At 37.8% G+C, this 25,801-nt stretch overlaps 1 protein-coding gene and 1 long non-coding RNA gene across 2 annotated transcripts in view; one reads left to right on the top strand and one right to left on the bottom strand.

Moving 5' to 3' along the window:
- Positions 1-25,801, top strand: part of LOC149499796 (uncharacterized) — a 588,308-nt gene that overhangs the window by 358,727 nt on the left and 203,780 nt on the right. The window lies entirely within an intron of this gene.
- Positions 1-25,801, bottom strand: part of Octalpha2R (alpha2-adrenergic-like octopamine receptor) — a 448,087-nt gene that overhangs the window by 325,282 nt on the left and 97,004 nt on the right. The window contains exon 2 of the mRNA XM_028172359.2: positions 24,388-25,589. Coding sequence (XP_028028160.2) covers positions 24,388-24,924 — 537 coding nt within the window. The 5' untranslated portion in view covers positions 24,925-25,589. The remainder of the gene's footprint in view (positions 1-24,387; positions 25,590-25,801) is intronic.

The following is a 25,801-nucleotide window of genomic DNA, read 5'->3' as shown; positions in this document are numbered from 1 at the left end:
GACTAGTACCCACAAAAAGAGGTATAGAACGAATAAGTACAATCTCTCCGCTTATTTTTCTAGCGAAGCAATCACCAACTCCGATTTGCAGACCTCATTTTACCTCATGTCTCAAAGTCGTCATATTATATCCTATTTTTAGTATTCACTTTCGCTTATTTACATCATAGCCGTATTGAATACGATTCATAAACCATTATTATGTTAAATGAAGTCAAGTAAATTAATATAGTCACAAATACTTTTTTATATTTATTTAGTTATTAAAACGAACGAATCATTGACTATGAATCCGGTCTAGATCTTAAGTTTACGAGTTAAACAATTTCCAAGATGGGACTGGTCCAAGTTTTATGATGAAGTGTTAATATTATTTATTATAACTTTTGTAAACGCTTAGTTAATTGGACAACATCTCGTTTCGATAGTAGCTTAGTTGTGTAATTCTATCAGAGTAATAATCTTGAAAACTTTTTCGTAATAAGCTATTTGAAGATAGTTTAATATTTGTTTTAAGATGAGAGAACTGTATGAACTTAAGCTTTTTCAGTTGTTCCTGCCGTATCTTAAATAATTGGGGTTAAATTAATAGAAGGACTCAAACCTGTAAGCAATCTTCTAAAGATTATTAATTTATTTTTCAAACAATTATTGGTTATTGCACACCCGTTGCTATGTATTTTTTATTTTTTTTTATTGCCCTTGTAGGTAGACGAGCATACGGCCCACCTGATGGTGAGTGGTTACCGTCGCCCATGGACTTCAGCAACGCCAGGGGCAGAGCCAAGCCGCTGCCTACCGCTTAATACTCCGCACAAGCCTCGTTTGAAGAAGGACATGTCATAGCGCTCGGGAAACACCATGGAGGGGGGAGCTCATTCCATAGCCGGATGGTACGTGGCAAAAAAGATATCTGGAAACGCACTGTGGATGACCGCAGTGGCTCCAGGTAGTATGGATGAACTCTACTCCGGTGGCGGGCGGTGCGATGGTAAAAACGAGATGCCGGTATCATCTCGAACAATTCCTCAGAGCACTCCATGTGGTTCCAAAGCTATCCCATTTATCATTAATATCACCGTTCTTTTTGAAACTTTATAATCTGTGAATCAAACGCGTCGCGGAGCACGTGTTTGGTTTGCGACAAAAAAATGCACGCTAGCAGTAATTATCCGGCCTTAAAATAAGGTACATCTAAATAATTACGCAGATTAATATATTAGCCGATCTGATTTGAATTACATATTGTCGTATGTAGCATTCGTGAACAGCTTAGTAGGTACGTATTTCCCAATAAAATTTGGCACGTATCTGCGAAATTTAATCACCGGCCTAGTCACACCACTCGATACGATTATACCTGGTATTTTATTTGCAACAGTCTTCTGAATATCATATCGAGCAAGATCGAAGGACTGCTGATTAATAGCCTTTGCAGCGGGCACTTGGACTTTAGGTGTTAGATTTTTAAGTTACTAACATAGATTATAATATAAGTAATTCTTACGATACGATAATAGGGACGACATTGAAAATAAATGGAATTTTTAATTATTAGTTGAATTATGGATGAATGAATGCTAAATTATATAATATTATAATATCTTGCACTGCACTAAAATTCGCATGTCAAATAATGACAAAGCATACACGCTGCTTTTAACTTATGTAATAACTCATTTTCACTATGCTTGGCGAATAAATGATTTCTTTCTTTCTTTCTTTACTAACAAAATATTATGATTTTTTAAAAAACTTAAATAAAGTATAAATACTAAATAAATAATAAATTATCCTGTAATGGCCACTTCAGCTGACGACAACTGCCCCATTCTACATAGATAGCTTTTCAAGCGCTCATTGATCAGAAGCTGCTTTAGGACGTTTCGCCCAGCAGTACCATTTTAAATGCCATTGATATCCTACCATATTACCTGCATTTACGCCCAGACTTAGCTTACGCCCGAAGATTCTCACATGTCCCTAAATTCACAAGCACTTGTAATTGTACTAATGGCTGCCGTATAAGAATTTTCTTTAAGAATCAACAAAACGTTATTCCAGCGAACGCCACAAGAAAATTTGGAAGACCAGAATTAATTCCGTGTTGAATTTCCTTGTCCGTCCCAAATTACACCCGGCTCCTAATTTCATCTAAGTCTCAATGGGATTATAATGCGGCTTATTTAACCTTCAGACGGAAGCACGCGAATGGTCTCGGCAGAAATAGGTAGAGCCATGTGATTGGGGGGAAGCAACGGAGAATTCAGGATGGAAATGATAGATCATTCTGCTACTACAAAGGGGTCTAAATAATTTAGGGATAGTTGCTAAAGGAGATACTAGATAGCTGCTGCTGGTAAATAGTATTGTTACGCCGGTAAGAGTAACGCCATATATCGCCGAAAAGTAGAACGAATATCGAAGGATCCAGTAGCACCTAGAACGCTCGAGAAGTACAACGCCATCTATTGTCAGATAGTGGAAGCACAATAATAGAAATGTGTGGAATATACTCGATAATTCTAGGGATGTGGTATCGGCTATAAAAGCGTTGCAGATATGGTACGCAGTCAGTCAATAATCGGAAATACTCGAAGCGAAACAGCGAACGGATCACCTGAAGCGAAGCGGAAGAAGCGAATTGAAAATTTTAAAGTATTTTTTGAGTGTTTTAAGTGTTCTAAATGTTGAATACAATTTTTAATTTGTACTTCGGTATAATTTTTATTTATCCCGAACCCCAGCGCGTAACAGTACTTATTATAGCAACCGGACCTATTATAGAAAGTAGACGCCGGTACAAGGCTTCTGATGCTTATCTAAATCTAAAATCTCATATCTATGTATTAACTCAAAAATCCAAACAAAAAAGTTAATTATTTCGCATCCGACTGTATCAGTATTCAATTATTTATAAAACATCGGACATTTGGGGACGTTAGCGTGTCACTCCGCTCTGAATATTTCATTTTAAGGTCGTGTCAACATGGCAGCGACTCAATAAAGATTAAATATACTTATCAATTATTCAAATGTGCTTCATCAATTACTTTTTCTATTAACAGTATCTAGGCATTTTCTTTGTTACCATTTTAACGGCCGTCTGGTGTAGTGGTAAGTGACATGGTCACTACACAAGGGGGTTGCGGGTTCGAATCCCGCCAAGGGAAGATATTTGTATGATAAATATAAATGTGTTTTCCAGGGTTATGGATGTATATTAAATATATGTATGTGTATAATAAAAAATCTTACATTTTATTTCCGTTATCTGGTACCTGTAACACAAGTTCTTTACGAACTTATCACGGGACCAGTTAACGTGGCGTGATTGTTAGTAAATATTTATTTATTTATAATTTACAATTAATGCCTTTGTGCCAATACCTTAAGTCGACTAATTTTTTTTAATTCGGTCTTCGTTTTTTGCAGATGCTTGGACGAGCTCACAGCCCACCTGGTCTTAAGTGGTTACTGGAGCCCATAGACATTAACAACGCAATGCGCCACCCACCTTGACATATAAGTTCTAAGGTCTCAGTATAGTTACAACGGCTGCCCCACCCTTCAAGTCGAAACGCATTACTGCTTCGTGGCAGAAATAGGCGAGGTGGTGGTACCTACCCGTGTGGACTCACATGAGGTCCTACCACCAGTAAATATAACACCTGAATCGTCCGCTACCACGAAAACTGTATTCAAAACATTTGAAATTATCAAATGAAAACAATAAACGCGAAATTAAGCTGCTTTTTGATTGGTTTGGTATTGTTTATATGTATTCTCTGACTTGATTGATACCACTATTTAAGATCTCGTCAGCGTGAACTTAACTTCGATGGCCAGTGGTGCGATTTTAAAAAGAGATTTCAGAGAGACTGGATCATGGACATCATCTATATATTGATACGTAAAGAAAAAACTTTGTAAATATTTTTACGAAAATTGCGCGTACGGTAGAGTATGAAATTTCCCACACTCATAGAGAATATAGAACAGGAGTTCATAATGCAATTGTTAAAATAAGTTAAATCAATATAAAAAAAACATTACACACACTACCATGTATTTGACAAACATCCGCATACATATTCCTTTGTTTATTCTTAAAGTCTGTGTCAAATTGATAATAGATTAATATTGTTTGTTTTTAATATTATTTATCTATAGTGTACCCTTGGCGAAATCTGTGAATATAGAAGTGAAGTATTTGACAACAGAACCACAATAATGTTCAAACATATAATTTAAATCAATAATTAAATTATGATTTTACAAAATTACTAGCTGTACCCGTCCGCTTCGCTGGGCATTTAAAATTAACATTATTATTTCTCACCCCCACAAAGATTCTCATCATTAACGCCCCCGCAACTGTTGTAGGAAGTCCAACACTCATATAAATATTAGCCTATCCATAAAGTACATGTATTTTCTACCTGGATACCAAGTTTCAAGTCAATCGGATGCATGGTTCAGTAGTTATAACGGAACATTCGTAAAAACCACTGTAGGTTTATATATTAGTATAGATAAATATATAAATTATCATTTAAATCACCAAACACAAGAATTTCGACTATTTGGTGGATGGACACTTCTTCTTAACAAAACCTCGCGCGAGACGATGTCAGACAACATGCTCGGCGTTCTTCACGGCTGTATCACCCAGAGCCAAAGTCACGTCACAAACACGGCCTGTAAGTATGACCGCGTAGCCTGGATTCGCTCATAAATAATTTTATAACGTCGTACGACAGCTGATGGTGAATTAATGAGGGTATCTTTACGAGGATGTTTTATGTGGCCTTTGGACATCAACGTGGCTGTTACCGGTTACCTTGAGGCGGGGTGTTCTCGAAAATAACGCGAAAGGGGTTATCTTTTAAGCTCTTTGTTGTTTCGGGTCAAAGATATTCGCTAAACATTCGCAGTAATATTTAGGTTTACGGTATTATAACAGAAACATTCCTTGCCAATAACTTATTAGCATATAAGACAAACATACAAATTAAAACTCTGTTTTTATGTTATTAATTAGTGTATCAGAATGAGTTTTGTTGATAGCGGGAAGTGCTGTGAAATCATATTTGTTTAAATTACTTACCCGGTGGTAGGACCTCTTGTGAGTCCGTACGGATAGGTACCACCACCCTGCCTATTTCTGCCGTGAAGCAGTAATGCGTTTCGGTTTGAAGGGCGGGGAAGCCGTTGTAACTATTCTTGTGACCTTAGAGCTTATATCTCAAGGTGGGTGGCGCATTTACGTTGTAGATGTCTATGGGCTCCAGTAACTACTTAATACCAGGCGGGGTGTGAGCTCGTCCACCCATCTAAGCAATAAAAAAAAACGTCGCAGATGATTCCGGTAGGAAAGCTTATACTCTCTCAAGGAGAGAAAAGACAGGTTGGCAAGATAAAAAGCAGGCATGTCTTTATTTCAATGGCTTCTGGTAATCTAAGGTATCTAATAAGCTGTAATAGGTCTAGCTCACGACCCATCTGAGAGCCATTGGAGGTTCTACCTTCAGACTTATGGTTGAGGTCAAACTTAAAACCACTGTTCCTTGAGGCATGACTACTCAGCTACTACTTCGCTCTAGAAATAAGCCAGACTCTGGTATCTACCACCACTCTACCTATTTCTGCCGTGTAACTGTAACGCGCTTCGGTTTGAAGGGTGGGGTAGCCGTTGTAACTATACTTGAGCCCGTAGAACTTATATCTCAAGGTCGGTGGCGCATTTACGTTGTAGATGTTTATGGGCTCCAGTAACTAGTTAATGCCAGGTGGGCTGTGAGCTCGTCCTCCCATCTAAGCAATAAATGAAAAAAACGCTACAACTAGTAGTGGTTAAAAACCACTTCCAATGTATTGCCAGCTGTCATTGTCAATCTGCTGATGGATGTTCAATGATATAAACCCGTTTACGAGCAATGTCGGGTAGCATTCATATATTTACAAGTAGGGTTTATGATCTAAACACTCTGATACACACCGGCTTTAAGGATTGCGAGCATGTTGAGAAAAACACGCTTTTTTAAATCTAAATGAAATTGGCTATATTATTTTTTACTGTCTAAACCGGGTGAGTGAGCTCATGGTCCACCTGGTGTTAAGTGGTCATCGTGGAAGTCAATCGTGAACATTTGTTGAGTACGTATTTCGTTAGAAAAATTGGTACCCGCCTGAGATTCGAACACCGGTGCATCACTCAACACAAATGCACCGGACGTCTTATCCTTTAGGCCACGACGACTTCCTACCACCAGTAAAAGTACCACCAGTCATGTGTTGGATGTATTCTGTTGAACATTTCAATCTGCTGTACATCAAGCGCACGGCGTCTTCCGCCGTAAAGATTACGAGAACGACCCGTACCGAAAAATCCGTGAGAATCTTCACGACCCTCATATTTAGGAGCCTGAGGTCAAATATCGGTCATTTAAACGACACTGTATGTAGTTTTGGGGCCACTTTACTTTTTATAGCGTTTATATTCGTCTATTTTATGTATTTAGATTTTTTTTACGGTGCCATATTTTTTTTTTTTTTTTTTTTTTTTTTTTTTTTTTTTTTTTTTTTTTTTTTTTTTTTTTTTTTTTTATTGCCTTTGTAGGCAGACGGGCATACGGCCCACCTGATGGTGAGTGGTTACCGTCGCCCATGGACTTCAGCAATGCCAGGGGCAGAGCCAAGCCGCTGCCTACCAAATTCATTCAAATATGTCATCTTGTTCTGAGTTAAGATATTTATGTCTGAGTTCTGTTTACGCCCGCCGTAAATGTTATCATGGAGTTTTATTGTGGGAATAACCGATCCTTCAATTCACTCAATCGTAGCTTGAAGCAACACAGGGAAAGTCAGCAACCAGGCTATGATACCATACAGGTTCGGGTTGTCTAACTCTGGTAACTTAGTATTAACTTATTATTAACGTTAATATTTTTTTATGGCTTAGATGGGTGGACGAGCTCACAGCCCACCTGCTGTCAAGTGGCTAATGGAGCCCATGGACATCTACAACGTAAATGCGCCACCCACCTTGAGATATAAGTTCTAAGGTCTCAGTATAGTTACAACGGCTGCACAACCATCCAAACCGAAACGCATTACTGCTTCACGGCAGAAATAGGCAGGGTGGTGGTATCGACCTGCGCGGACCCACAAGAGGACCTACCACCAGTAATAAATAAAATAAAATACCTTTTATTTCTTGCTAACATTATTCACCATATTACGCAATATGTCCTTAGTTTAATATCTAATGCAATATTCGAAGAACCAGATATAAAATATGCTTTATGAAATAAATTCAAATTAGTTTAAAATCTAATCTAAACTAATCAGAAGTGAAACCGAGAAGTAATAATAAAAAAAACATTTCAGAATCTGAACAATGGCAAAAGATTACCGAACTATTTTACATTTCATTTATAGCTTTATATAGGATTTCATTAATTTAATTAATTTAATTTAATAAATAACCTGATATTATTTGACACCATTATATATTTCTTATATTGTCAATATTTTGTAAAGATTAAAGACAGAAAAAAACACGCTTTTTTTCCTACCTAAGCTGATAGCCTTGAGAGGCTATTTCAGCTTCGCCCTAACTTGTAGGGGAGCTCACGGGGCTTAAATTAGGAGTGTTGCTAGCACTGGCCCTAGCAAGAGCAATGCTTCGCAGAATCTGCCACCGGATTGAAAGCGCGACCCACTGAGAAGATCCGGCGAGAAGCTCAGTTTGCTGTGTCTGTGGGAACAACATCATACAACATACAACATAATATTAGTAGCAACTAATATTATAAACGAAGAATTTTGTAAGAATGTATGGATGTATGTTTGTTACCTTTTCACGCTAAGAACTACTGAATGGATTTTGATTAAGCTTTACAATAATATAGCTTACATCAGAATAACACGTAGGCTATAATTTATAAAAATATAGTGTGAATTACCCAAAATATAACAATAAGTGTCAAGTAAGAAAGAAAAATCTACCATCTGCGAGCTATTTGAAGTCGTCGTGACCTAACGGATAAGACGTCCGATGCATTCGCGTTGAGCGATGCACCGATGTTCGAATCTCAGGCGGGTACCAATTTTTCTAATGAAATACCTACGTACTCAGCAAATGATCACGATTGACTTCCACGGTGAAGGAATAACATCGTGTAATAAAAATGAAACCCGCAAAATTATAATTTGCGTAATTACTGGTGGTAGGACCTCTTGTGAGTCCGCGCGGGTGGGTACCACCACCCCGCCTATTTCCGCCGTGAAGCAGTAATGCGTTTCGGTTCGAAGGGTGGGGTAGCCGTTGTAACTATACTGAGACCGTAGAACTTATATCTCAGGGTGGATGGTGCATTTACGTTGTAGATGTCTATGGGCTCCAGTAACCACTTAACACCAGGTGGGCTGTGAGCTCGTCCACCCATCTAAGCAACTAAAAAAAAAGCTATTCTGGCGTGTGCCGCAAAAATCGTTGGAGCTACACGTATCTATGTAAAGTACTAGCGGCCCGCTCCGGCTCCGCTCGGGTCTTTAACAAAAAATTTCAACGACGTTGTTTTATTTTTTTAAATAAAAGATTACTTATTGCGGCATAACTATAATAGTCAGACATATGCTGTCGCGACACTTTTTGTAAATAATAATGTGTTCTACAAAGTCCTAGTAGATTATTTTATTCTATCATCAATAGTTTTCGTAGGACACGCGATGTAAAGAATATTTTAGGCATTTTTTTACACCTTGGGTTACATTATTGGAGTTTTGTAAGAATCCCTATTTTTTTTCCAAAAAAGATTATAGCCTATGTCACTCGGAAATAGTGTAGCTTCCAAATAGTGAAAGAATTTTTCAAATCGGTTCAGTAGTTTCGGAGCCTATTCAATACAAACAAACAAACAAATCTTTCCTCTTTATAATATTAAGTACTAGCGACCCGCCCTCGCTTCGCTTCGGAAACATTAAAACACACATGAAACCAAAAAAAATTAATAAAAAAAAAATTAAAAAAGTAGCCTATGTTCATCAGGGACAATGTCGGCTTCTAATGGAAAAAGAATTTTTCAAATCGGTCCAGTAGTTTCGGAGCCTACTCGAAACAAACAAACAAACAAATCTTTCCTCTTTATAATATTAGTATAGATAGACAATGAAAATGTTTATCATAAATAGCCCTACAAAAAAGCCCGTGACAACATTATATCTATCTTTTATTTGTACGCTATTATCGCCAAAATAGTGAACCATGAATGTAAGAGAAACATTAGATTATTTTTTGTTACGCTCTTTTTTATTGTATTCGTTACGGTCAGGACCAGATTTGTATAAAAGAAAATTCAATAAGATCAATAATAAATTACAGTTTCCTTAACGAAACGAGGTTCGGTCACTACTTTACCATAAATCTAAATCGTGCTGACGATATTCACATAATAAACTTCCATATATTACGTACAATAAGGTCGGCCACTACACGTGAAGCTTTTAAGACAAGGGTTCGAGAACTGTTTCTCAGAGAAATAACAGAGTCATCTAATTGATATTTATTTATATATGTATATATTTATTTATTTATAACTTCATATACTAGAAACTATAAAGGCGGACTTAATGCCATAGGCATTCTCTAAAAGTCTACCTTAGGGGAGTGCAGAGATGAACCTTGGTAGGTGTAGTGTGAAGGTGATATTACTTAAACATATGTGTATATATAACATACATAATATTTATAGATACAAATACCCGTACTTAAATAAATACATATACATAAATATATAATCTATACTAAAATATAAATCTACATTGGTTTTACGAATGTTCCGCTATAACTACTGAACCATGCATCCGATTGACTTGAAACTTGGTATCCATGTAGAAAATAAATGTAATTAATGGATAGGCTAATATTTATATGAGAGTTGGACTCCCTACACCAGTTGCGGGGGCGTTAATGATGAGAATCTTTTTGGGGATGAGAAATAATAATGTTAATTTTGAATGCCCAGCGAAGCGGACGGGTACAGCTAGTTTATATATATGTTTAATAAGTACCTAATAACACTATAACACTACACCTACCAAGGTTCTTCTCTGCACCCCCCTAAGGTAGACTGTCAGAGAATACCTATGGCATTAAGTCCGCCTTTATACTGTACTAAGCATATAAAGTTATAAATAAATAAATAAATATGTAGATATGTAGAATCGAAATACCAACATTAAAATCGTCGGTCTACTGGGCAATAACACTCGATCGGGAGAAAGTCTTCTCTTTGTCTCTTTCCCACAAAGCGCGCTAAAAACGACAAAATTGGCTTCAAACTCGAATCTTTTGATATAAAAACCATTCAAAATGAGTAAGTGCTCTTAATATACACGTCACAATCTCCGAAACGACTTAAAAAGCTCAATTTCTCACTGAGCCATGTTAACGACCTGTGAAATAGACGCCTAATAATATTTATCATGCTATCTATATCTTTGACTGGAACATTTTTCAAGAAAATCATAAAGACTATTGATACGTATTATATTATCTTCGGTTTACGGGATTCGCAGACAAAATTAAAAATATTTTTACGGTTTAAGCATAAGTTTTTTTTTTATTTCTACTTTATTCCTACCGACCCTATTGTTAATCAGCTCCTGAAGAGTAAGATAAGTAAATCTAAGTAAAATCTAAAAAAAGCTAAAAGATAAGTAAAGAGTAAGCCTTTGTAACTATACTGAGACCTGATATGAACTATACTGAGTTTTTTTTTTTATTTCTACTTTATTCCTACCGACCCTATTGTTAGTCAGCTCCTGAAGGGTAAGATAATTAAAGCTAAGTAAAAGCTAAAAAAAGCTAAAAGATAAGTAAAGAGTAAGCCTTTGTAACCATACTGAGACCTGATATGAACTATACTGAGTTTTTTTTATTTCTACTTTATTCCTACCGACCCACCCTATTGTTAGTCAGCTCCTGAAGAGTAAGGTAAGTAAAGTTAAGTAATAGCTAAAAAAAAGCCCAAAGGTAAGTAAACAGTAAGCCGTCGTAACTATGTTTCAGACCTTAGAACTTATATCTCAAGGTGGGTGGCGCATTTACGTCGTAGATGTCTATGGGCTCCAGTAACCACTTAACACCAGGTGGGCTGTGAGCTCGTCCACCCATCTAAGCAATAAAAAAATCGTGCTTATTCCTATTGCTACTACTCTTCTGTTTTACCATACACATCTACGAAACTATACATAGGTACCTCAATCACAGACAGAGCCTGATCCACTAACGGTGCTTTTAGGCACCACAAGCACTGGCCACTGTCCTCGAGCGAATTAACCCACATACACAGCCCACTGAGCTTCTCGCCGGATCTTCTCAGTGGGTCGCGTTTCCGATCCGGTGGTAGATTCTGCGAAGCACTGGTCTTGCTGGGGTCAGTGTTAGCAACTCTCCGGTTTGAGTCCCGTGAGCTCACCTACAAGCGTTAGGGTGAAGTTGAAATAGCATTTCAAGGCTATCAGCATAGGTAGGAAAAAAAATTAGACAGAGATTTTTTTGTTGTAAAATCTAATTTCCAATTCGTCATGATTCATGATTAAAATGAATGTGAGCCCACGAAAATTTCATCCAATTGCCGAAAGCTTTTGTTAGTGACCGAGAGAAACCAATCGCAGATACATTATTGCCTCATCGATCTCATTAAGTATGGACTCCATTTCAATTATTACGGCAATAATTCTGCGGCCGATTTATAATGAATAGGTATTATATATTATGTTAGATATCTTTTTATTATCGTCCATTGTTAGGCGTGCTCACAGCCCTCCTGACATAAGGTCGAGACTCAATTGTATTCATGCATGCTTCGAGTAAAAAATAGGTAGCTTGGTACCTATCAATGCGTTTTCCGAATTCACCCTAGACCGGGCATGTCTCTAGAAAGCACAACAAGGACCTTGTGAGTTAACCAACTTTCTTACTGTACTAATATTATACAAATTTTTTTATTGGCGAGATGGTTGGACGAGCTCACAGCCCACCTGGTCTTAAGTGGTTACTGGAGCACATAGACATCTACAGCGTAAATGCGCCACCCACCTTGAGATATGTTCTAAAGTCTCAGTATAGCTACAACGGCTGCCCCACCCTTCAAACCGAAACGCATTACTGCTTCACGGCAGAAATAGGCGGGGTAGTGGTACCTACCCGTGCGGACTCACAAGACGTCCTACCACCAGCTAAGTAAGTATAATACTACTACGAGTATTAGACTTATGGATGCAGTACTGCTATTTACTTAACTAAGAGTAGTTAAATCATCAAAATAGTCATCGTTTTTAAAAACAACATGGCTCCAGATTTTCCGTCATACATATAACATAGCCAAATATAATATATTATGCAAAAGGTAAAGAAAAAACAGGTACAGTACCCGGCGATAAATACCACACTTCGACCTATTGAAGGTCACCTAGTGTGCGACAGAGATAGCGCTCTACGAAACTAAAATCTTTCCAAAAGCTGATGTGTAGTATTTATCGTCGGGTACTACCATTTTCTCCTCTTTTTCTCAATCGTTTTCCTTTTCTCTATTTAGCCACTAATGATTTTAAGACTTTTAGAACTTTTTTTTTTAATTCACATTATACGTATGAACAAACTCTCAATCTACCTGATGCTAAGAGCGTATTTTAAATAAAATTGTAGAATTCAAAATGAATCCAATTCTTTCAGTGCGTTTCCAAAGATATTTTTTGCCACGTACCATCCGGCTTTGGAATGAGCTCCCCTCCACGTTGTTTTCCGAGCGCTATGACATGTCCTTCTTCAAACGAGGCTTGCGGAGAGTACTTAATTGTAAGCAGCGGCTTGGCTCTGTCCCTGGCATTGCTGACGTCCATAAGCGACGGTGACCACTTACCATCAGGTGGGCCGTATGCTCGTCTACTTACAAAGACAATAAATAAAATCTCAGGGTATCACTGACTATCGTAAAATTTCGATCACTAGACAAAAACTAGTTCAAATAAAATTGAATGCGCGTGTCTCAGATCTCTTTATTACAAAATATAACGTAACCATTGTAAGTTTCAGAGATAACGGTTCCATTGAAATCGCTAACTCTCGGTGACGTAAGCACGACAGTAGATGCAGCGCTGCAGAAATCTAACGACATTGTGTGACACTTTAAAATAATTGGAACGAAGTTCCTTATCGCGCGTTGTGAAAGGGGGCTAGGCGGAAAAAATTCTTACGAAAAGTTGTCACGACACTTTTTAGATCCGTCATTCTGACCAATCAACGTGTAGGCGCTTATCGCGTGACATTGCTCGTATCCGATTGGTCCGCGTAATGAGTACAGTTTCTCGAGATAGCGTTTCAACAATAGTAATTTAGTTCATAGTATTGGCTTTTTCTTCTTCATAATGCCGTAATTTATTATTATATCTTTAAAAAAAATTACAATTCCTTCACTAATTAATCGAAAGGAACTTCGTTCCATCCGGGTGTCCCTTGACACCTCTGAAGTTTTTTGTCTTCAAGCATCGTTCGTAAAGCGTTCTAGAAAAACTCTAACGTGATTCGCTTCTGAATAGTTTGGAATTGAGAACAAAGCACAGCCATTCGAACTCAAATTAGAATTGCCTTTGTTATGGGTACCAGAGACTGACATGCATAGCTATGTACTTTAAGATATCAAGTAAGCACTAACACTAGGTAAGCTGTGAGCTCGTCTATCCATCTAAGAAGAGAAAAAAAAGGCTTTTGTAGTATAGTACATATAAGCCATGTAATTCGTAATAATAAAGGAGTATTACACCAACACTCGGAGAAGACAGTTGTTTTCATTCGAACAAGAAACTCCCTTCATGGCGACCCTGCCAGGATTCGAACCTGGAATCTTCTGATTCCAAGAAACTCCCTTCACTTGTTCTAGTATTATTATATTATTTATTTACACCACAGTACATGGGACAATAATCAAATATCTACCCATAGCAGCTCAGAACACAAGATATTTGACAGATACCTAAATTTCTATAGCGACATTTTCAAGATGAGCTTACTTAAATACAAGTTCCGGACAACAACATTCGGACCGTCGTTCTACCAAGCATCACCAGCTCGGTGGAAGATATTCCCTTGGTTGTATGGCTCCCTAATGTTAATAAAATACTATACTGTTACGCTATTACCTAGTCAGGTCATAAGTATTGTCACACAGTAAAAACTTTTCTTTTAGAATGCTGGCCACAAAAAAGTTTATTGAATTCGAATTTCGAATTGTTCATGAAAATAAAAACGTATACTTTTAGAATTTTTACTCATTTTTAAATATGGAGTGGACGCTTAAAGGAGACCGTGTTGCAGTTATTGCGTTGCATCGTTGCGGTTACGCGCCAATTCAAATTTTTAACATACTGAAAAATTTAAATATAACCAAAAGATTCGTTTATCGTACCATCAAACGATACAATGAAGACTCCAGTGTAGATGACAGGTCAAGAAGTGGTCGCCCTCGGTCTGTTAGGACTGCAGCAGTGATAAAAGCTGTGAAGGCGCGAATTCAAAGAAATCTCAAACGTAAGCAGAAACTGTTGGCCCTTCAGATGGTGTTAAGCAGAACCACGGTGAAAAGGGTGTTAAATGAAGACTTAGGGCTTCGGGCATATCGAAGAAAAACAGGACATCGTTTGAATGCTCGTCTAATGGACCTGAGACTGAAGAAATGCCGCGCTTTGTTGAAGCGGTACGCGGGAAAAAAATATCGGGAAATTCTTTTTTCGGATGAAAAAATTTTTACCGTAGAAGAGAGCTACAACAAACAAAATGATAAGGTGTACGCACACAATAGTGAAGAAGCGAGCAACCGTATTTCGCGTGTCCAACGAGGTCATTTTCCATCCTCGCTCATGGTATGGTTGGGAGTTTCTTATTGGGGCTTAACAGAGGTACATTTTTGTGAGAAAGGTGTAAAAACGAATGCAGTTGTGTATCAAAATACAGTCCTGACGAACCTTGTGGAACCTGTTTCTCATACCGTGTTCAATAACAGGCACTGGGTATTCCAACAAGATTCGGCGCCAGCTCATAGAGCGAAGAGCACACAAGACTGGCTAGCGGCGCGTGAAATCGACTTCATCCGGCACGAAGACTGGCCCTCCTCCAGACCAGATTTGAATCCGTTAGATTACAAGATATGGCAACACTTGGAGGAAAAGGCGTGCTCAAAGCCTCATCCCAATTTGGAGTCACTCAAGACATCCTTGATTAAGGCAGCCGCCGATATTGACATGGACCTCGTTCGTGCTGCGATAGACGACTGGCCGCGCAGATTGAAGGCCTGTATTCAAAATCACGGAGGTCATTTTGAATAAACTTTAGTATCATAAGAATCTATGTTTTGTTAAGTTCATTTTGGTATATGAATGGTTACATAATGAATAAACTTGTTTCAATTATTTTACATTAAACATGTGACAGAATTTATGACCTGACTAGGTATATAGCTTTGAGCGGGCTTTGAGCGCGGCAACCGAATCAAGAAATTCCGTAACGAAAATAAAACCTAATACCTCCCACTCCGCGTAGCTTATGAGTGTGAAGGGAACAGTTTTGTTTTGCTTTTGTTAATGTTTATAAATATAACGTGGTCTTATTTCATTATTGTTTTAATATTAAATTAATATTGTCTAATTATGATTGCATAAGTTGATAAAAAATGCTATGCAATAGCTTAATACCAGCAGTCCCCGAGTGCCACGCGTGTTTTTTTTCCGGTTCAGCATCTTCAAAACCCGTACATATGAATACTACCAGCTTATATCTGCCGCGAAACACGTGCCACGTTCTGATTTGAACAGAAGTATATGTACGAGGTAGGGCCTAATATTCCCGGACTGGTTTATTTGTTCTGAAATACGTTCTAGAACATTCTCCTTAGATCCTTGGTAGCAGCGATCACGAAAATCATTAACACCACCTTCAATATGTATCACTTCAGAATCGTATAGATACTAATCGTGCGTGTAATAGTTCCGACAGTACATTCCGTTAATGAGATCTTGATGGCACGTATTTCTGACTGCCAAATTATTTATACGATCCATCATAAGATAACGTCTATTTATTGATTACGCTAGAGATCTATGAATAGCCGGTATTCAATCCATCAAATAAACAATTCGGTGCATTTGAACTAGGGTTCAGTGTGATCGGTTTGCCTATCGATCATTTACGTAAAGAAAATCGAAAACTATCCCAAAATCAGTTTAATTTTCAAGCAAATTAAGTCACAATTCATGTGCATTTTTTTCGAAGCTGACCACAGTCTGCGCGCTATACTCTATACTAGTATATACTATACATGAAGGACATTTTATATCTTAGGTTTGTGGACAAAGTCACGACCCACCTGGTGTTAAGTGGTTACCGGAGCCCATAGACATCTATAACGTAAATGCCGCCACCCGTGCGGGATCAGAATACTAGTAAATCTATAGTCAGTTTTGAAGTCGTCGTGGCCTAAGGATAAGACGTCCGGTGCATTCGTATCTAGCGATGCACCGGTGTTCGAATCCCAACCAATTTTTCTAATGAATTACATACTTAGCAAATGTTCAGGATTGACTTCCACGGTGAAGGAATAGCATCGTGTAATAAAAATCAAACCCGCAAAATTATAATTTGCGTAATTACTGGTGGTAGGACCTCTTGTGAGTCCGCACGGGTGGGTATCACCGACCGACCAATTTTTATTTTTATTTTTTTATTGCATAGAGCTATGGACGCGTTCACAGCCCACCTGATGTTAAATGGTTACTGGAGCCCATAGACATCTACGATGTAAATGCATCACTCACCTTGACATATCAGTTCTAAGGTCTCAGTATAGTTACAACGGCTGCCCCACCCTTCAAACTGAAACACATTACTGCATCACGGCAGAAATAGGCATGGCGGTGGTACCTCCCCGCGCGAACTCACAAAAGGTCCAACCACCTTAATTCGGGCGACAATATCCACGTCGAAGTCGACTTAAAACTAAACGCTCTTTAAGCTCGTTCATTCCATTTACGCATGCCGAAAACACACAACTCATAAAACCCTAGACAGCTTCAAGGCGTTATTCGAGAAAGAACATTAAAAAAAACCCCCAACAGAATCCACTTTTATTTTCGCCTTTTTACCAACAATAATAGCGCGGTATATATTTTTTCCTTGACGACCTCGAGGGAGGTACAATGAAATACAGCATGTTCCATCTGAATTATACATAGGCTGTCCTCTTTCGCGTAACCGATAACTGAAATACGGCGCAAAACTAAATTTTAATGTCCCCTTTTATTTATTTATTTATCCTGGCGTCGTATCCTTGCGCGCGATAGTGACGATCTCATCCTTCTTCAGTATTAACAATCTTTTATATGAATGCATTGGATATTGTTACGCGCTGGGGTTCGGGATAAATAAAAATTCCACCGAAGTACACATTAGAACTCTATTTAACGCTTAAGACACTCGCAGAACATTTTACAATGCGTAAATCTTCCGCTTCGCGTCAGGTGATCCGTTCGCTGTTTCGCTTCGAGTAGTTCCGATTACTGACTGACTGCGTGCCATCTCTGCAACGCTTTTATAGTCGATACGACATCCCTAGAATTATCGAGCACATTCCTCACAAGTCGAGTATTTTCGATGTGTGTTTCCGCTATCTGACAATAGATAGCGTTGTACTTCTCGAGCGTTCTAGATGTTACTAGGTCCTTTGATATTCGTTTCAGCTATTTGGCGGTATATGGCGTTAATCTTACCGGCGCGAACAATATTATATATTGTTATATACGATTTTTACGTGTGCTATGCTGTTAGTTAACTTTAGCTTTCGAACATATATTGACGGTAAACCTTGCAAATCTCACTTAACGAGTATTAAATTGTTTTTATTACCTCAAATGTTCATATAAATAAGGTAACCTCTAGGTAATTTATTCTCCTGCCCTTCTCCCAGTCACCTGGGGTCAGCGCAACATGTTTTCTCGTTCCATACTCCTCTATCTGAAACTATTTATTCGGTCACTCTCTTCTTACACATATCGTCTTTCACGTATATCTATATCCTTCCACATTCATAGTTAACACTCTCTTACCAACCTCATTTCCATTTCGTCTCATCACATGTCCAACCATCCCAAACGCGCACTTCTCAACTTCTCTGTCACATAACTTGCAGACTTCTTCTAACATATTCATGCCGTATTCTATCCATTCTCGTTACTCCACACATCCATCGCAACATTCGCATCTCTGCTGCATACAATCGCCTTCAAGTAACCCTCCTATAACACTATTATACAACACGGCTCTACTCTAACACGGAAAGAAAAAATCCGCAAAACCCTCTTCTAACACGGTATTCCTACAACACGATATCGAGATTTTCGTTTAAAATTATTTAGAAAATTACATGATGAACTATGAACACGCGAAATGGCGTAGTTGAGATGTTAATTTCAGAAAAAAAAACACGTGTAGCACTCGGGGACTGCCGCGGTAAAGCTATTGCAAAGCATTTTTTATCAACTTATGCAATTATAATTAGACAATGATAATTTAATATTAAAACAATAATAAAACAAGGCCACGCTATATTAAACATTAATAAAAGCAAAACATTAACTGTTCCCTTCACACTCATAAGCTAGACCACGCTAGAGAGAGATGGGCAGAGTTTTCATGATGCACATGCAGTGCGACATCACGCCGCGCGCTTATTCACAAACACTACACAAGCGCAACGTGTGAATGTGTTGAGCGTAAGCTACATGGTAGACGGAATGGGGGTGTTAGGTTTTATTTTCGTTACGGAATTTCTTGGTTCGGTCGCCGCGCTCAAAGCCCGCGACAAAAGCTATGCAATAACTTAATTACTCTCCTTTTTGTACTGGCTTCTAGTCTCATATGACACAGGGTCACACAACGCGGGACTTTGTAGGAAAGTATCTACCGTGGTTACCTATATTTTGTAGAACTATGTGAGGTGAGCCAAAGATCAGAAAAGTAAATCGGGAGAGGCCTATTTCCAACGGTGGACAACTTTGGGCTGCTAATGATAATGATTAATATTTTATTTATTCACACACTAATAATCTGTAAAGCGCATTTTGATGAACATCTCAGACTTCTGGTCAATTCATTAACGAGCCAATTTTAGTCAACGTCAATGATTTTGTTATAAAAAATATCTGTTTCCTACACCCGTAGCACGGTAGAAGATTTGCGCCTGACACCAAAAAAAAAGCCAAAATTTAACCATTGCAAACGTTACCCGCAATCTCGTACTGTGTCAAGATTTTCATTTGTTATTCCGTGAATGTTTCTCACCGACTGAAACGTCGCTAATACCGTATTCGGACAAACATCTTCGTCTTAATCCGGAGACGGAAGTCGGTAAACTACATACGCATTGTATGCTACGCGTGAAAACTAAGCCGGTCTTTGAAGTTCGCTTGAGTGGATACGGAGAACACGAGCTAAGAGAACATTAATGAAATATAAAAAAAAAATCGGTTGTCTGTAAAGTCGGTTTACTGAACAAGAAAGTTACTAGAGGAAGAGCGCCAGCTAGATGGGTTGACCAACTCAAGGAGGCGACTGGAGGCCAGATATGGGGAGCGGTACATATGGCGCAGAACCGGACCGAGTGGAGAAGATTGACATACAGTCACGATCCTCAGCAATGAGGGAACAACCAGAAAGATGAAGAAACAATTGACACCACATTCACTTTTCACTGAACTTCATACTTGACGAAAACATGTAAATGTATTATTGTATAGCAGCTGCCTACGCGGATGCATCGCTCACTCAAGTAGGAGAGAGACAGATGTCGAACGCTGCCGAACGCGGAGGCCGATTGTGCCTCTTTGTCGCTCGTTGCGCGCTCTCGCTTGCACTTCAAGCCTTAAATGGAACGCCTCAGAGCGAGGTAACGCTGCATGAGTCATGTTTTTTCGTGCGTGCAGCCCGCTCCATCGAATTATAAGACGTTGTCACGTCCAAAACCTCAAACCATCTATATTTCTGGATAGTATAAAGTGAAAATTTCGCAAGCATTTGATCATCGTTTGAAGTAATAAAATTATTGCCTTATAGGTGTAAGTTTTAGACAAATATGTTCATAGATAAGTAAAGCTATGAAAACGTTTTTTAAAATCCTAAACCCATATCTGGCCCAAAGAAGATTAATTTAAAAAAAAATCAATGCTTATCTTTTCTCAATTAACTTCGTTCTTATAAAAGCTCTTTTAAATTAAATAACACATTTACTAATCGAATTTTAAGGGTTATTACACATTGCAGTCACACACCGGAGCCAAATCAAGATAAAGCTGGAGCACATAGTTGAATTAAAAGCTGGCAGGGAAAATTAAATTTCGTTAATTTATTATAACGTTGATCTTAAATAAGGTTTAGTCTGTATGTTTTTAGTATTCATAGCTTGTATACACAGTATATCTATACTAATATTATAAAGCTGAAGAGTTTGTTTGTTTGTTTGTTTGTTTGAACGCGCTAATCTCAGGAACTACTGGTCCGATTTGAAAAATTCTTGCAGTGTCAGATAGCTCATTTATTGAGGAAGGCTAAAAATTATATAACATCACGCTGAGACTAATTTATGCCGAGCACCAGTAAATAATGTTTCAAAATCGGGGTATTTTTTCCTTTTGAGAGCTTCTGCTGCGTGCGCTGCGGAAACGGTTAAAGTTTCACTAGAATAATTTACGACAAAATTGTCCCCCTTTAAAAGTTTAAAAAAAAAGTCCGCGACGGCATCTTTATATAATATACCAGCTGACCCGGCAAACGTTGTTTTGCCATGTGTGTTATTTCTAGGAAACATTTATTTAGTTCAATAAAAATAAATATCTACTATAACTGTGCGGGGATATATTTATAATCGAAAGCGTTATCTATACCTAGTTATATATAAAAATGAGTTACTGTCCGTTAGTCTCGCTAAAACTCGAGAACGGCTGGACCGATTTGGCTAATTTTGGTCTTGAATTATTTGTGGAAGTCCAGAGAAGGTTAAAAAGGTAGATAAATATGAAAATGCTCGGAATTACATTATGGCAATTGAAAAAAAAAATCCCTTAGCTAGGGCGGAAGATCAAATTGAATTAAAAAAAATATCATTATTTAAGGAACTTGAAATTATAAACTCTGAATAAGAATTTATCGTACTACAATTATAATATTTGATTGTCATCTTGCAACCTTATTGCGGATCTGTGCATAGAATAAAAAAAATAAAAATCGGGATGGAAAAATAGGGGTTGATCGTATAAGAGTGAAAATTGAGAGTAATATGATTTTTTTTAAGTCATGACAAAATAAAAAAAAAATTTGCCAAAAAAATTAAAGTTTATAATGAACAAATAAAAACTAGGGATTGATCATAGAGGGATAAAAAATTGAAAGTTACATCAGATATTTTATTTTAATTCATGACAAAATAAAAATAAAAATGAAAATCTTGCCAAAAAAATTATAGTATATAATTAACAAATAAAAAATAGGGGTTGATCGTAGAGGGGTGAAAATTTAGGGTTGTATGTATTTTTGTATGCTGCATCATAAAAAAATAAAAACAAAAATTTTTGTCTAAAAAATTAAAAATAAAATTAGGGGTGGACCCTTAACATTTAGGGGGATGAAAAATGGATGTTGTTTGATTCTCAATCCTGACCGATATGCACGCTAAAATTCACGAAAATCGGTCGAGCCGTTTCGGAGGAGTTCAATCACGCACTCCGTGACACGAGAATTTTATATATTAGATGTTTCTTCTGTGCGTGTGTTTGTCACTGAACTCCTCCTAAGCGGCTGGGTCGATTTGAATGTTTCTTTGTATGCGTTTGGGTGGCACTCTGGATGGTTTGGATTCACAAATCAGCCCAGCAGAAGGCACTGCAATCGGTATCTTGGTTATTTATCTTTCCTAGAAATAATTTATATAGCAAAACAATGTTTGCCGGGTCAGCTAGTATATAATATAACAGTTATAAATAGGTAAGCTATTAAGTATAGTAAGGTAAGTTGTAAATAGGTAAGGTAGCAAATAGGTAGTGGCTTGGCCGCACCCCTGACATTGCTGTTATAGCATTTTCTATTATATTATTGTTTCTGGACTGTCTTTGTCAACGTTAGATAAAAATAATGTTTCCGAATTCTTGTTATCGATAACAGTGAAGCTTGTAAATAGCTCTAAACAAACAAGAAAATAAACCGGTTGACAAACAGAGGGAAAAAGGTTCTTCGGAGATCTTTGGCTGTTTACTTGGTGTGTGTTTAATTTTCGATTTCTGTGATAGTTTATGTGCACGCTGTATTTCCTGGAAATCGGAATTGATACGTAATACGAACATTTGACATGCCGACGTCTTCAAAGCAAAAACAAACATGAACACTCGCTTTCCCGCCGTCCCTATTATGGTTTCACCGAACCGGTATCCGGTTCTTTAATAAGCCGGTAAACCGATTCTAGAATTGGTTATCCAATCTGCGGCGGCTCTGAAATCAGTTTTGTAACAATATGTCGGTTTAAAGGTATAGTTGTATAGTTGTTAGAATTGTATAGTTAATTCCTAAATGCATCTTTATATCAAACCAACTGACAGCTATGACTCGCCTAATATGTGTCAATGTCAATAAAATTGTAGTGGTCGTCCCCATAGACCTATGTCGTGTTTTTCTTCTTGCTTAGTCAATGACCACTGACACAAAATGTGTATCGCCGTTTGAATAAAAACTAGCCTTGCAAATCTTCATCTTTTCATATGAAACCCAGACGATCACTCCAACAATAGTCTCATACGGTTTCTGATCAGCTTACTTGATTATTTATCGTATTATTTGTTTGTTTGTCACTAATAGAGGTTGCGCCGATTTGAAAGGACTTACCTTCCATGTTAAAAAGATCTTAAGGAAGACCTCGTAAATAAAAATGGGTATAATAGCTTTCAGATTTGAAGCGTCTTACATCAGGGTAAATTGATGCGTTCTTTCCTCTATGTTAGTAGACTAGTAAGAGTAGAAACATACATTTTTACTGATGGTAGGACCTCTTGTGAGTCCGCACGAGTAGGTACCACCACCCCGCCTATTTCTGCCGTGAAGCAGTAAGTAATGCGTTTCGGTTTGAAAGGTGGGCAGCCGTTGTAACTATACTTGAGACCTTAGAACTTATATCTCAAGGTGGGTGGCGCATTTACGTTGTAGATGTCTATGGGCTCCAGTAACCACTTAAAACCAGGTGGGCTGTGAGTTCGTCCACCCATCTAAGCAAAAAAACAAAACAAAATGGGTACACCGAGATAGCATCCCTCCTCTTTTTAAACCGGTTAAAAATGCACTTGAAGTGAATTCAACCACTTTTACAAACAGATCGACAGCAAAATGACTGATATCGCACACATTCAACACAAAAGTGAACAAAACAGCAATACCAGTTTTCATTACAGCGGGCCAGTGTTAATTTTAATTGATTCTATACCGTATTACGCAGGTTTTACAGGCTAAAATCCTGTGTGCGTACGACATGCACCAATTAACTGACAGGATATAAGGCTATGTCGGGCAGCAGAGGGCTTTCCAATGATTTAATAGCCAAGTTCTAATGGAGATGAAAATGATGAATCCAATTTTGAAATATAGAGTGTCGCCTATTTTACGTTGTAGACATTGACACAGACATTGTTGTAAAATTCGAAGAGATCACGAGGGCCCATAAAAAGCGATCAGCATGATAAAACATAATCAACAATAATAACGCCTAATTATTAAAAAAAAAATGTTTTTCTAACATTTGTTAATGATTGTACAAAGTAATATACTTAATTTCAGATTTGATTTCATTTTTGAAAAAAAAAGTCGATTAAACGAAAAAATATTATGATTTTTCGTCATTGTACATAATATTTATGTAAAATAAATTAAAAAGTTCCCCTCATTTGACGAAAAAGTTTTTAGTGTTTCCGATACTAGCTGTACCCGTCCGCTTCGTTGGGCATTTAAAATTAACATTATTATTACTCACCACCCCCCACAAAGATTCTCATCATTAACGCCCCCGCAACTGGTGTAGAGAGTCCAACACTCATATAAATAATAGCCTACCCACTAAGTACATGTATTTTCTACATGGATACCAAGTTACAAGTCAATCGGATACATGGTTCAGTAATTATAACGGAACATCCGTAAAAACCATTCTAGATTTATATATTAGTATAGATTACCCTTTTTACATTTCAACAAACTATCGTCTGAACTAGATAAAAAAATTAAGAGAAATTTTTTACACTCACCTGAGTTATACTCCAGTAGCGGTCCAGCGAAATGAGGCACAGGTTCATGATTGATGCGGTGCAAAGCAGCACGTCCATTGCCGAATGTATCTCGCACCACCAGAACCCGAAAATCCAGTATCCCATCAGTTCGTTCGCCAGCGAAAACGGCATTATCACCAGCCCGAGAAAGAAGTCCGATACCGCTAAGGACGCGATAAACCAGTTCTGGATGTTTTTCAATGCTTTCTCTGTTACAATGGCAATTATAACGAGCATATTGCCAACGACTACCATTATCATTAACACTGTTACTACAACTGAGGCTATGATGATGTGCGCCGGCGAATAGCCACTTGGGTACCACGTCTTCAAGACAACGTTTACTTGCGTTTCGTTCAAGGTCGTGTTAGCGTCTGAGGTGTTTGTCATCTGCAGCGCCAAAAACTCTTCAGGGCTCATATACGTGGGGACCAAGTATGTTGAGTTCAGCCCTAATGTGCCATTCAAGAGTGTGGTCATGGTAGTCCTGGTGAGCACCGTGGTATTGGACACCATTTTTCGATTTTACCGATTTTGTTTTCGCCGTTTACGGTTTTTTGGTCCGTATCGAGAAAAAAACCGGATCAACCAAACTTATCCCTTTATAAGAACGGAATCGCCTATATAATATCGACTATTTACATTAAATTACTTTACCCGTTTTACCGAACTCTGAGTTTTAGCGACTTTACAGTAAACGACACTACGCGAATCTAATTATTAATGTACAATACGACTACGAGTTAGAATATTATTGCATTACGAACCTTAACTATTATTGCTTTACGGACGAAAGAAAACAACCGGCTATCAAAATAAAAATTGGCCGGTCAAAAAAAGGAAACTCGCAAAAAAATTATAAAACTTTTCTAAACGCACACACGCGCAAACCGCGACACACAAAGAAGCTAAACACAATTAAACACAAGATTTACTTTATACAGTCAATTAACCGGATTTGTGACGTCATCGTGCGCACTTCCGCCTCTCGCTAAACCGGTATTTTTTGGCGGTATTTTTCATTTCACTGGTTTTTTTTTTTGAAATCACATCTTTATTCCGTGCCTTCGCTCTTTCGTTACAAAAACAACTGTTCCATTCAATGTTGTTTCATTAACATCTTATTATGAGATCGCGTGTGTTAAACCGGTAATTTTCTCAATTGCCGTGACGCGTTGTACCTGTAACATATAAATAATTATATGGATACCGTTTTGCTGTAAATTTTGCATTACGAGTAATAGTGTAAAGGAATATAAAGCCTGATGTTTAACGATGCTATTTTCTTATTTTACTGCTTTAGATATTTGACACTGATATAATACTCATATATATATGAGATATTTGATACACTGGTGGTAGGACCTCTTGTGAGTCCGCACGGGTAGGTACC

The sequence above is a fragment of the Bombyx mandarina genome, chromosome 26 (genome assembly GCF_030267445.1).
Source record: "Bombyx mandarina strain Sakado chromosome 26, ASM3026744v2".
Taxonomy (NCBI): Eukaryota; Metazoa; Arthropoda; class Insecta; order Lepidoptera; family Bombycidae; genus Bombyx; species Bombyx mandarina.
This window is presented reverse-complemented; position numbering and strand designations above follow the sequence as displayed.